Here is an 11,539-nt window from a genome sequence, read left to right as displayed (position 1 = left end):
TTTTTGCACATTCAAAAAGTGCGGATTACACAATACAATAACAAAATAAAAAAGACATAAAAGAATCCGCACCCTATAAATATATGGCACTTAAACCTAAATATAATAAGTTTTCGAACGTAGTTCGGAGCACTTTACAACCTTTAAAACGACAATCAAAATGTATATGTATACTTGATGTAATGAGCCGATATTATTGTACACTAAAGAAAATATTAAGTTCTATATAAAATATTTATATTCCGGTATTTTGAAACGTGACTAATCTTCCGTCAAAGTACGTAAAACTTTAATTTTTGAGAAAGAGAAGAGAAAGAATAAAGGTTGGGTCGGGATTTTAGGCAAGGGTTTCATGTGCGTGAAAGGACCACACTTAAAAAGTTACAATTTAATTCTTTCATGCACAGATTCTGTGCGTGAAGCCTAGTTTGTTTTTTTTTGTTTTTTGTTTTACACTCAATGGATTTGGTTGATGTTACTGGGCTGATTTCAGTTGACCCATGAGAGGCATCCCCATTTGAAATTGAACAAAAAGCCGTCTCAACGTCCGTGATTTGCTTCTCTCCGGCGAATTCAATCTCTTTTTTTTTTCCAGTGAAGTAAGTAGCCATCTTTCTCTCTCTCTCTTTTTCACTTGTTGTAATCATTTCATAACATACAAACAAATTAACAAACAAACAAATTAAGCCTTTGTATTAATTTTTATATCATCATACTCTGTAAAAGCATGAAAAAGAAATCTGTAAAGACATTCGACTTTGATACCAGTTCAGTTGAGAATTGCTTGATTCATTTTATGTTATGGGTAGAATTGAACAACCAATGCCAATAACTGTAATTCAACGGAATCAGTGTTCTCAGTAATCACTCTTTGAACAATCAATGCTTTAACCTGGCAACTTCTTCCTTTAAAGTCTCTAGCTTTTCTCTGCTCATCACTTTCCTATGTCTCAATCTTGTAATGTGAGATTAATATCTGACTTGCAAGCAGAGCTACTTGCTTTTGTCCATTTCAACATCATTCCTTTGGATCTTTACCTCACTTTCAACTCAATCTAGCTCCACTTTTACCAAAAAACATTAGCTCGATGAGGGGTAAGGTCTATGTACAGCCTACAGTCCCTAGACTCCACTTGTGGGATTACACTGGCTATGCTGTTGTTGTATTAGCTCGACAATGTGGTTACTGAAGCAGAACTCAACAAGTGAGAGCAATTGCGTACAAGTCCAAGTCCAAAATCATCATATGAACTTATACGAACTATCAAACCATGAATCTAAGAGCCCGTTTGGATTGGCTTACAGCTTAAAGCTGTTTGCAGCTTATAAGCTGAAAAAAATAAGTTGGGGTAGTCCAACTTATTTTTTTTGGCTTATAAGCTGTTTTCAGCTTATAAGCTGCTTTAGATAAACTAAGTCAAATGGGTCCAATTATTTTTTTGAGCTTATTTTAAGCATAAAATGACTTTAAGCTGGCCAGCCAAACACTCAAAAAAGCTGAAAACAGCTTATAAGCCAACTTATAAGCCAATCCAAACGGGCTCTAAGTCTGTTTTCTCAATTATTTGACTTTGGTCAACTCTATGAACTTTAAGCCACTAGTTTAGGTTCAAGTGTTCTGAAACGCTCCCGAGTCCAACTCAACAAGCCAGTAAAATGAAAACAATTACGTAAGCCACTAGTTTAGGTTTAAGCAATTACGTACAACTTATGATAACAGTAAGTAAAGTTGACATAACCTTGTAACTTCTAGTACCACAACCTTCAACAGTTGCTCTTTGGTTTTCACCTTCAATTTCTTATGCAATACAAGTGTTATTAAGGAGCTAAACCGTGTAATGAACATCATTACTACTTAGTAAATTTTCTAGAACAGTTGTTTCTCTATCTGGAGGAGATCCTTTATCAAGAGATCCATAGCAACAGAAAACAGTCAAGTCTTATATAGTGACTCCATAAGCAGCTTGTAGTAGCAAACCTGATCTAACCAATGCGTTCTCGAATATGCATTCATTGGAGCTATTATTGAATGAAAAATTCAAGAGCTGAAACTTAAATCCTTCACTGTGTTCCACCTTCATTACCTGTGATACCAAGAGAGTAACTTCACCAAGATATCAAATTCAAGAGCCTCCTAGCATATCTTCTGATTTGGCCTCTTGGCTCCCTGTTGTGCATTTCACAAAGCCAGCAAAAGCAAGGATTGAAATGCATGTTGCTTTTGAGGAATATTGTTATTTTAATTTTTGGAGTATTGGTCTTTCATTACCATGTATAAGATCTGCAAAATGGTCAGCCGGGAATGCAATTGCATAGCATGACGATATGGTGCTGTTTTTATTTCTAGCTATACTGGTTTTTAACTAATCCAGTTCGATGACCTTTCTATATAGATGTGCTGCTTGTTATTTCTCTATGATTTGCCACTGAGGTTTCATGCATTGATATGGTTAGGTTTCTGAGATTTAAGATCCCTTTGCTTTAGTGAAATGATGTGGAGAAAAGAACATGGAAAGAATGTCTTTGCTACTATTTTGTGGCTGATATATTGGATGCCTTTTCATGATTTTCAGTTGGTTTTCCATATTTTTTCTGTAGTTTTCAAATGTTTATTTTAGGTTTAATGACCAAAAGAAAGCCTATTAAGAAGTCTTGCACAGCCTTACTTGTTTCAGAGCATTTTCTTGTATATTTTATTTCAAAGCTATATAAAATGTAGGGAGAAGCATGTAGGGATAGTGCAGGGATGTGCAATATATATGTTGCTTTCCCCTCCCTTTTGGTTGTTTCCTTGGAAACAATTGCTAACTGAACTTAATAACTAGTCAGTCCTCGAAGGGTGCCCAACACACTTTCCCTTTAGGGAAAAGGTCCGAATCTTGGACCTTTCTTAATTCACAGGGTATTTTTCAAGCTTTTAGAATCTAAAAAAATGTCCCAATATATGGCTTTTTAGTTAACATTTGCACGCCCTACACCTTTTTGGCTATAACTGTGAGCTGATTTTAAAATGTACAGGAAAGGAGGTGTTAACACTCATTAGCATGGCAACGTAACTAAACTCTCTGTTTTTTCCATGGTATTTGGAGTTTTAGAACTATGGCGAAGTTGGATTTTCTTTTTCATATTCCTGAAGTGACACTAATGTGAGGCTTTTTGGACGGGGCAGCTTCTGTTTTGAAATCATAGCTTATTTTAATCCTGCTTTGCTTTTCCTCTTTCCATGTTCTGGATAAGAATCTTGATGCCTCCACTACAAGAAACTTAAAGCTACTTAAACGTCCTTTTCTTGTTACAGTGTTCTTTTCATTAAACTTGTAAATTTGGATATTACAGTATCCCTTTAGCGTTATTTGGTTTGGGACCTTTGGATCAATGATACAGCAGGAAACTTAGTAGTGTGGTGATGGCAGAGCTGAATTACAAGTTTGAGAATGGGAGATTATGAAATGGAATCCAACATTTTGTTTTGGTTAATTCTTTTTGCTTTGACACACTTAGGCCTATTATCATAATATAATTTATGTGCCATATTAACTGCAGGATGGGAGAACTACAGGTGGAAAAGCATGTTAAGTACATTTTAGCAGTTGAAAAGGTACTCATCTTGTTCCAGATCTACTTCTTCCCCACTTTCATATTATATTATATTTGTTATTGCATTACTTGTTCACTGGTAATTTTCTACTTATCTGCATCAGTTTTCTGGTACACATGTGGCTTTATCTACTTGTTATGATCATATGACTGGCACTGCTCAAACATACTACTGGAAGGCAAAAAATTTCTTTGCAGAATAGGCAAAGGTTAAATGGAATTGGGAACAATTAATTCATGTCGTAGAGTGTCCTAAAGGTTGTCCAAGATGTTTGGTTTATGTTAAACTGGTACTAATATCATGTCTGGGGTTTTCTCCTCAAATATAGTATTAGTTGTAACATGTGACTCATCTTGGAGTCCCATTAGTGTTTGATGTAGACTTCAATGTGGCAGTTAGTAAGAACATAGAATGTTCAATAACTCTAGGAGAAATGAATCCCCTAATGTGATAGGTAAGACCGTAAGATTGACATGCAAATATTTTACGTTCAATTGTAAGATGAGTAATATAGTTAAAAATTATTTTTTGCGGATTGTTTGCTTACTGTATATATGTTTGTATGATATTAGTTTTATTTCTAAAATGTGCTCGTATAACTTCAGAGGAAAGATGATTTTGAGTCTGTGGTGATGGAACATCTGAGGTTAAATGGGGCATACTGGGGATTGACAACACTTGATATTTTGGGGAAGCTTGATGCTGTGGATCAAGATGAAGTTATTTCATGGGTCATGCAGTGCCAACACGAAGATGGTGTGTTTTCTTGCACATTGTTTGGTTTTGTTTTGTTTCGTGATAGTAAATTCTTGTACATATTTCCAACTGTACTGTAGCTAGTCTGCCAGCTTCTGTGTTAAGGATGGTTGCCTTGTTTTATTCTTTTTCTCTCTTCCTCCCCCTTGTGGGAGACTTAACTGTTAAGTTACTCTACATGATATTTACGTAAAAGTTCACTTCTCCATTTGTCCAATATGCAGGTGGATTTGGTGGTAACATTGGACACGATCCACATATGCTGTATACACTTAGTGCTATTCAAGTCTTGGCCCTATTTGATAAACTACATGTTCTTGACGTTGATAAAGTGTCAAGCTGTATCCTTCATCATGTCTTCTGAAATCTGTAATTGCACCAGAGTTTCTGTCCAATGGTTCTTTTAGATCTCACCAATATGTATGAACTCTGTAGCACTAATAGCATTGACTGGTTTCGCCGATGACCTTGGAAATCAGTACTTGGATATGTTTGGGTCATTTGGTGAGATTGCTCTTTGACACCTAAGATTTGGTGAAACTAACGTAGAAGGCTCTCATCACTTGATAAATATTAATGTAATTGTCATTGAGTCCATTAACATACCAATTGAAGATCTGTGTAACCAGGGATAAACTTGACTTTTTCGGCTAGATATTGCAGGCCTGCAAAATGAAGATGGATCCTTTTCTGGTGACATGTGGGGTGAAGTAGATACACGGTAATAGCTGCTCATTTTTCTTACTGTTTACTTGTATTTCAGTATGCTTCAGTGTAGTATTCATGTCTTTTTTCCTTTAAATTTTACTTGTAATAGCAAGGATTTAGCTTTAATTTTAGATTTTTATTTGTGGAACAAAATATTACTCCTTCGGTCCCAATTTATGTGGCACCGTTTAACTTGGCACAAAGTTTAAGAAAGGAAGACTTTTGAAATTTGTGGTCTAAAGCAAACCTTAGATATTTGTGTGGCTATAAATCATTTTATTAAGGGTAAAAGAGGATTTTAAAGTAAAAGTTGTTTCTAATTATAGAAAGGTGACATTGTTTTTGGGATAGACTAAAAAGGAAAGGGTGCCACATAAATTGGGACAGAGGGAATAATAGTAATTTGAGAATGGAATGACCTAAATTAAGTCATCTTTTAGGTTTTCTTACATTGCAATCTGTTCTCTAGCATTGATGCGCCAGTTGGATAAAATTGATGTTGGAAACGCAGTGAAGTATATTGTAAGTTGCAAGAATGTGGATGGTGGATTTGGATGCACTCCTGGAGCAGAATCTCATGCTGGGCAAAGTATGTTGAACTAAGAAATGATGAATTTTTTCATACTTCCAATTGTTGTTCAAACTAAAACATGAACAAGAGCCCCTGTCTAATTCGAGTCCTGTATTATGTTTGTTCCAGCGATGTAAAATATTCGCAAGATTTTAACATTCATATTCCAGTAAACCCAGGATTCTACTCGTAATAATAGCGTACTATCATTTGATATATAGATCAACAACCAAGACAATAAGCACTTATACCAGAAACCCGGATTAGTTGGCAATAACTAAATCGATAAAATCATCAGTGAGAAGGTACTATTGTTGCATGACATTTCGAATTGTCAAAAGATCTGAAATAGTCACGAGCAATGGATAGAGTACTGTGATCCTTTATGGGCATTATCTGCTTTTTTAATGAACATCAAATCAAAGATAAATTATCTGTTTGTAGGTCCTGGATTGGTGAAAACTGATGCAACTAACTGAGAAAGCTCTGAAATAAAAATCTTTCTATTTTGCTTCCCTTCTTTTGCATGAAACAAACAGGGTTCGGAATTTGTTTCTCTGTAATAAAATATATTTATCATTCAATGTATACGACAGTTAGTCAAAAGCCAAAGTATTTGTGAAAAGTTAGACAGAGGGAGCAACATTTTTGCTATTGTTGGTTTAACCTCCTTGTGTTCCATTTAGTTTCCATCTTTTGCTAGTCTTCTTATCGTATATGAGTCATTTTCTGCTGCAATCGTTACTTTGCCTTTGCATTGCAGTTTTCTGTTGTGTGGGAGCTCTGGCAATAACTGGTTCTCTGCATCATGTTGATAAGGACCTCCTTGGTTGGTGGTTATGCGAAAGACAAGTTAAATCTGGAGGTTTAAATGGGCGTCCTGAGAAGCTTCCCGATGTTAGTTATTCTTGCTAAATTGAAATTTCTATTTTTATGTCAATTGAGCTTTATTGATATTCCTTTTGTTTCCTCTCAGGTCTGCTACTCTTGGTGGGTTCTTTCCAGCTTAATCTTGATTGACAGGGTGCACTGGATTGACAAGGAGAAGCTTGCAAAATTTATTTTGGACTGTCAGGTTACATCTGAATTTGACCAGTTAGTTTAGTTGAATCTTAATCATAGATATCATAATTTTTTGTAATTGTATGACTCTGTCATCAACGTACAAAACTTACCTTTGTGAATGTAGGATAAAGAGAGGGGTGGAATTTCGGATAGGCCTGATGACGCAGTTGACGTCTTCCACACTTACTTTGGAGTCGCTGGTAAGATGACCATGCTGATTGTGAAATGGTTTGCGTATTTTTGTCTGTAATGACATGGTGGACATCACGCTTTTGAGCGTGCTAACTGAAAGATGGAAGCTTGGAAGTCTGTTTAGAATATATGAAGCTGATCTAAATTGATTACAACTGCATAACTAATTTAGTTGTTGAATGCGCTTGTTTATGCTACTGGTATATTTCCACAAAAGTGGTACACCCATAGTTGTCAACTATGTTACCTTGATTCACTTTTTCTGAAAACAGTAGTTTACTTTTGGCTTCCATGATAAGGCTAGTCTGTTCTTTCCTATTGTTGGAAATGGTTAAAGATGAATTTTCAGACCCGACTGTCATAGCTTATTCATTTGTATTTTCTTCACTGCAGGGCTTTCGCTTCTTGAATATCCAGGACTGAAACCTATAGATCCTGCTTATGCGTTGCCTGTTAGTGTCGTAAGCAAAGTTATCCTTGGGAAATAATGCTGTGTCTTCCTTGATTCTGCTGCATGATTGTTTTTGGTATAAATTACCAAAATGTTTGGCGCTTGGAGAAGGTGATTGGTGTTGTTAGAACTGAAGCACTGTTTTCATCACCATGGCTGGATTCACGTTCCTATGCCCTATGCTGAGTAGATAGGCCTTATCTCTTGGTTCTTGTGCAACCCATGTTCGGGTGAAAGTTAGATAACAGTTTAATATATATCCCGTTGTCTATATTTCCACATTTTTGTCTTTGTGGGCTCTTGATTGAAGTATTTCTCGTGTCTTGGGTTTTACGTCATGGTGAGTTCAACACCCTGTGCTTCCTTTAGCCTCTAATTGTAAGTACTCACACAGTTTCTATTCCTTCGTGTGTTAAACAATTAAAAGAGTATTGGATACCTTATTTTCTCTAAAATCACATTACAATTTTCTTGTTGCTCGTCTCTTCTAAAAATTTAAAAAAGGGGGTGCCTTTGACTTTTATTAAAGCAACTCAACCGCCAGTGTGCTAGCAGCGGATGCAGCTATCGCGAAGTCCAAATTCTAAAATATCTGCTGCTTGTGCATCCATTTCTTGAGTTTAACAATGTTGGCATTCTGAAAGTTGATACATCCTTTGGGAAAATGCACTCTTTTGGAAAAGAGTGTCTACTGGGCTTATTTTTCTTAGACAAGGCAACTCTCAGAGACGGAGGAAATCGCTAAAATAAATAGCCAAAATGCATCGTTAATAAGGACGGCAAGTGCAAGCGTAAACCACTAGATACTATCAAGAGAACCATACAAGTTAATCAAAATAATACTCCTTCTGATCATTTTACTTGCACTTTACTTGTCCATCTTTGACTTGCACACTCATTAAAAAGTAATGTAATTAATAAAATGATAAGTTACTATATCATTGGCCTTTGAATATAATAAACTCAATGTTTTGAGAAATGATTATAGTTAATGATAAGGGTAAATTATGAATTATAGTGATAAATTTTGTCTAGGTTTTTTAAACTGGACAAGTAAAAGTGAACATCTATTTTTTATATAACGAACAAGTAAAAATAGACGGAGGGAGTCGATTGAAACAAACCAAAATAAACTGTAACATATCATAGCTTGAAACATACGATCTATAGACTGCATAGATCATCCTCTATTTCGCTGCATATATTAGATAGCGCCTCTATTTTATCTTTTCAAGTTGCTTTGTTTTGTAAGATATATTTGTTTTTTCATAATTTATTGTTTCATCAATAAGTGTTGATGCAAAGTCTATGTTTTTTATATAATAAAAGGCATGTTGGAAATTTGGATTTGGGTCACTCATGTGGGTCAACCAAGATCCATATATATATATATATATATATATATGTTATTTTAAATAAAATGGGAAAAGATGAAAGACACAATTTTGGAAAAAGTCCCCAGAAATTATATCCCTTCAGCAAAATAAAAGGCTGAATTATGCAGAAGAAGAAAGTAACTTTCTTCTTTGCCTCTTTCTCCCCATAAAATAGAAAAACTCTCTTCTTTTGGTGAAGAACTTTTGTTGAAGATTTCTACTTTGTTCATGGAGCAGTCTTCTCCTCTGTAACTCAGGTACAACTTAGACCGTAAACTTTACGATATAATTTGTGTCTATACATGTGATTATACTAGACTAGTGAAACAAATATATGAATCTTGGGAAAACCATGTGTTCTTGTATATTGTTGTATTTTCCTTCATTGGTATCAGAGCCTAGCGTTCTATTTGTTTCCTAGTCTTGTTTTTCGTTTCTTCAAAATTATAACTCTGTCAACAAAGAGCGAGAGGAATTCTGCTCTGTAGTAGGACGAACAAGTTTCTCTGTTTGGTATTGTGTAGAGTATTTGAAAAGATTCTGGAATCAATTTTCGTTTAATTTTTACTTCTTCAATGCTAAAACAGTTAAAAAGTTTTTTAAAGATAAAAAGTATACAGTTGTTTTTTGGTTTGTTTCATTTGTCTACTAACTCCAAACATGGAGAATGTCCACGTTCCACTTTGAGTTTTGGTGGTATTAAAAAGGCATATGTTGCATTCATCAACCAAATTGAGATAACTTTTTGAGTTCTTTTTATTCTTTCAAAGTTTGAATTATTCCCTTAAGAATTATTTGTCCTTTCTTAAAGTGAATTAAGATAAGGTCAAAAGGACTACTGAATTGATGGAAAGATTTACGTCCTTCCACTGTTGAAACAAGAAGCAGATTATGATATTACTTTTTAACAGAATATGCTTTCGTTTCTTTAACAAAAATTAAGTTTGCCGGTTTTTTTCCCTATGGTCACGTGTGTTGCATTACTGCAGCTCTAAGAGATGTGAAGGAGTTGTGCAAGTTTTGGGATTATTATTATGAAAAGGTTGCATTTCTTTTTGTGTACTACAAAACAGTACTTTCGGGGGGGCATTCCGAGAACCACGTTTTTTTATTATGAACTCATATTATTGTGAGAGGCTATTTTGCGTTTTCAACATGGAAATTGTTTGGTAGAAAATCCTATTTGTTTAGTGTTACAAATTCTTTTGTTGAGGCAATCTACAATCATGGTGTAATTAATAAGTCTTCTGATAGAGAATAGAATTCTCAAATGTTTACTTTATTTTAAGATTCTCAAACTCAAATTGTGCCTCAAGTTTTTTTATTTTTATTTTTTACTGTTGATGGCAATTGTGGTGCCGATTCAGGATTTTTTTCTCTTCTCAAATAAATATGAATCCGTGGATAGTCAATGTTTGTTTTTCTAAAGCGGCGAAAAAGGCGCATGTTCAAGCTTTACTTTGTCAAATTGTCTATGTGTCATAACATTTATTTAGGTGTAGGTACTTATATGAATTTGATGTTGCTTGATACTATTTTTATTCGATATTTCTATATTTATTATAGAATTTCTTCTTGAATTTCAGTAATTTAAGACAAGTGTTCCTTAAATAATTGATTATGTTAGATTCAATGAACATTAGAATTTGGATGATGATTGGGAACATAGTGAACTTTCAATTCCGAATCTAATGTGAAATGAATTTTAATATTATTACTTATTGTAAGGATTAGTATGTATATGAATTTTAGGATCTAAAAATGTACAAAGATGCCTCAAATAATTTATGTTTTGTTATCAATATGTCAACTGCTATGAGAATATTAGTCTCCTAGCTTAACAGTGAAAACCTGAACGGTGCCGTAATATCCACTATGTCCTAGAATAGAGTAAAAGGCTTTGGATATGTCTATGATGCCTCATAATTTATCTTGTTTGTGTTTTGTCAGGTACGAGATATGGTGCTGGTTATTCCTATCACGGTTTCAGTATAGTGGATATTATTTATAATTCCAGTAAGAAATATTTATTTGTGCTTATTTGAGTCAAATGTTGATGCGAATATACGACATGCTAGACTTAACCTTAGTGGTTAACAAGGAAAGAATTGTTTATAGCCAAATAAGATTTATTTGGTGCTATAAATAAGGTAGATTTGTCTACTTATTAATATTGTCTAGCTAAAAAGTAAATAGAAAACCATTTGGAAAAGTTAATGCACCGATGCTCCATTGCAATTTATTCCATCTGACATCAGCGATTCAAACAAATACAATTATGTTTAAGTTATTGTTATTCCATATAAGTTGTGGAAAGCAAAAACCTTATTTGAGTTTTTGTAACTTTATTCATAATCAATTTTTCCCATATGGAATTAGTTCCAAGGGGAAGGAAGTTTATCTTTTGACAATACTCTAAATAGTACAAGAGTTATGTTGTTCAAATGTGTACACAACATTGCATTGCATTGCATTGTATTATGGCTTGCGTTGATGATCTGGTGATATAATTGTGTTAATTGGATTCAGATTGATTATACTGAGACTTGGCAGACTTGGGATTAGATGCTATAACCTAGGTGACGACGTGTACTTGGTTTCTGATTTGTGTTGACTTATACTTGTTGATTTACCTGTTTATCTTACTTTATTGTTTGTATTATGTTAGCTAAACTTAGTCGGCCTATGATAACTACCAGTACTGTGGTTTTGTATTGACCTACACTTGCTACATTCTTTTATGAATGTAGAATTCCAGGTGAGTTCAACCTCCGTTTCTCGTGGCTGTTAGTCGCTCCGAGAGTTTCTTAGAGTCTACAGGG

At 34.5% G+C, this 11,539-nt stretch overlaps 1 protein-coding gene across 4 annotated transcripts; it reads left to right on the top strand.

The window, feature by feature from the left end:
* Positions 1-435: 435 nt before the first annotated feature.
* On the top strand, positions 436-7,779 carry LOC132603588 (geranylgeranyl transferase type-2 subunit beta 1-like). Of its 4 annotated transcripts, none has more exons than XM_060316715.1 (10): positions 438-599; positions 3,544-3,598; positions 4,204-4,354; positions 4,579-4,695; positions 5,018-5,075; positions 5,503-5,651; positions 6,397-6,530; positions 6,610-6,708; positions 6,823-6,898; positions 7,284-7,779. In XM_060316715.1, the coding sequence occupies exons 2-10, from the start codon at positions 3,545-3,547 to the stop codon at positions 7,376-7,378; spliced, it is 933 nt and encodes a 310-aa protein (XP_060172698.1). In that variant the 5' UTR covers positions 438-599; position 3,544; the 3' UTR covers positions 7,379-7,779. The 4 variants fall into 4 exon arrangements, with proteins under 4 accessions (XP_060172700.1, XP_060172699.1, XP_060172698.1 ...); XM_060316714.1 differs by having other exon boundaries at positions 443-599; positions 5,009-5,075; XM_060316717.1 differs by lacking the exon at positions 4,579-4,695 and having other exon boundaries at positions 436-599.
* Positions 7,780-11,539: the final 3,760 nt, after the last annotated feature.

The sequence above is a fragment of the Lycium barbarum genome, chromosome 7, assembly GCF_019175385.1.
Source record: "Lycium barbarum isolate Lr01 chromosome 7, ASM1917538v2, whole genome shotgun sequence".
Classification (NCBI taxonomy): Eukaryota; Viridiplantae; Streptophyta; class Magnoliopsida; order Solanales; family Solanaceae; genus Lycium; species Lycium barbarum.
This window is presented reverse-complemented; position numbering and strand designations above follow the sequence as displayed.

What these genes read in the sequence shown, in the direction of transcription:
- LOC132603588 (XM_060316714.1), top strand. Translation starts at nt 3,545, where the DNA reads ATGGGAGAACTACAGGTGGAAAAGCATGTTAAGTACATTTTAGCAGTT. An exon ending in TGGGGTGAAGTAGATACACG is followed by an intron (nt 5,076 to 5,502) that starts GTAATAGCTGCT and finishes GTCATCTTTTAG; the next exon opens with GTTTTCTTACATTGCAATCT. An exon ending in GTCCTGAGAAGCTTCCCGAT is followed by an intron (nt 6,531 to 6,609) that starts GTTAGTTATTCT and finishes GTTTCCTCTCAG; the next exon opens with GTCTGCTACTCTTGGTGGGT.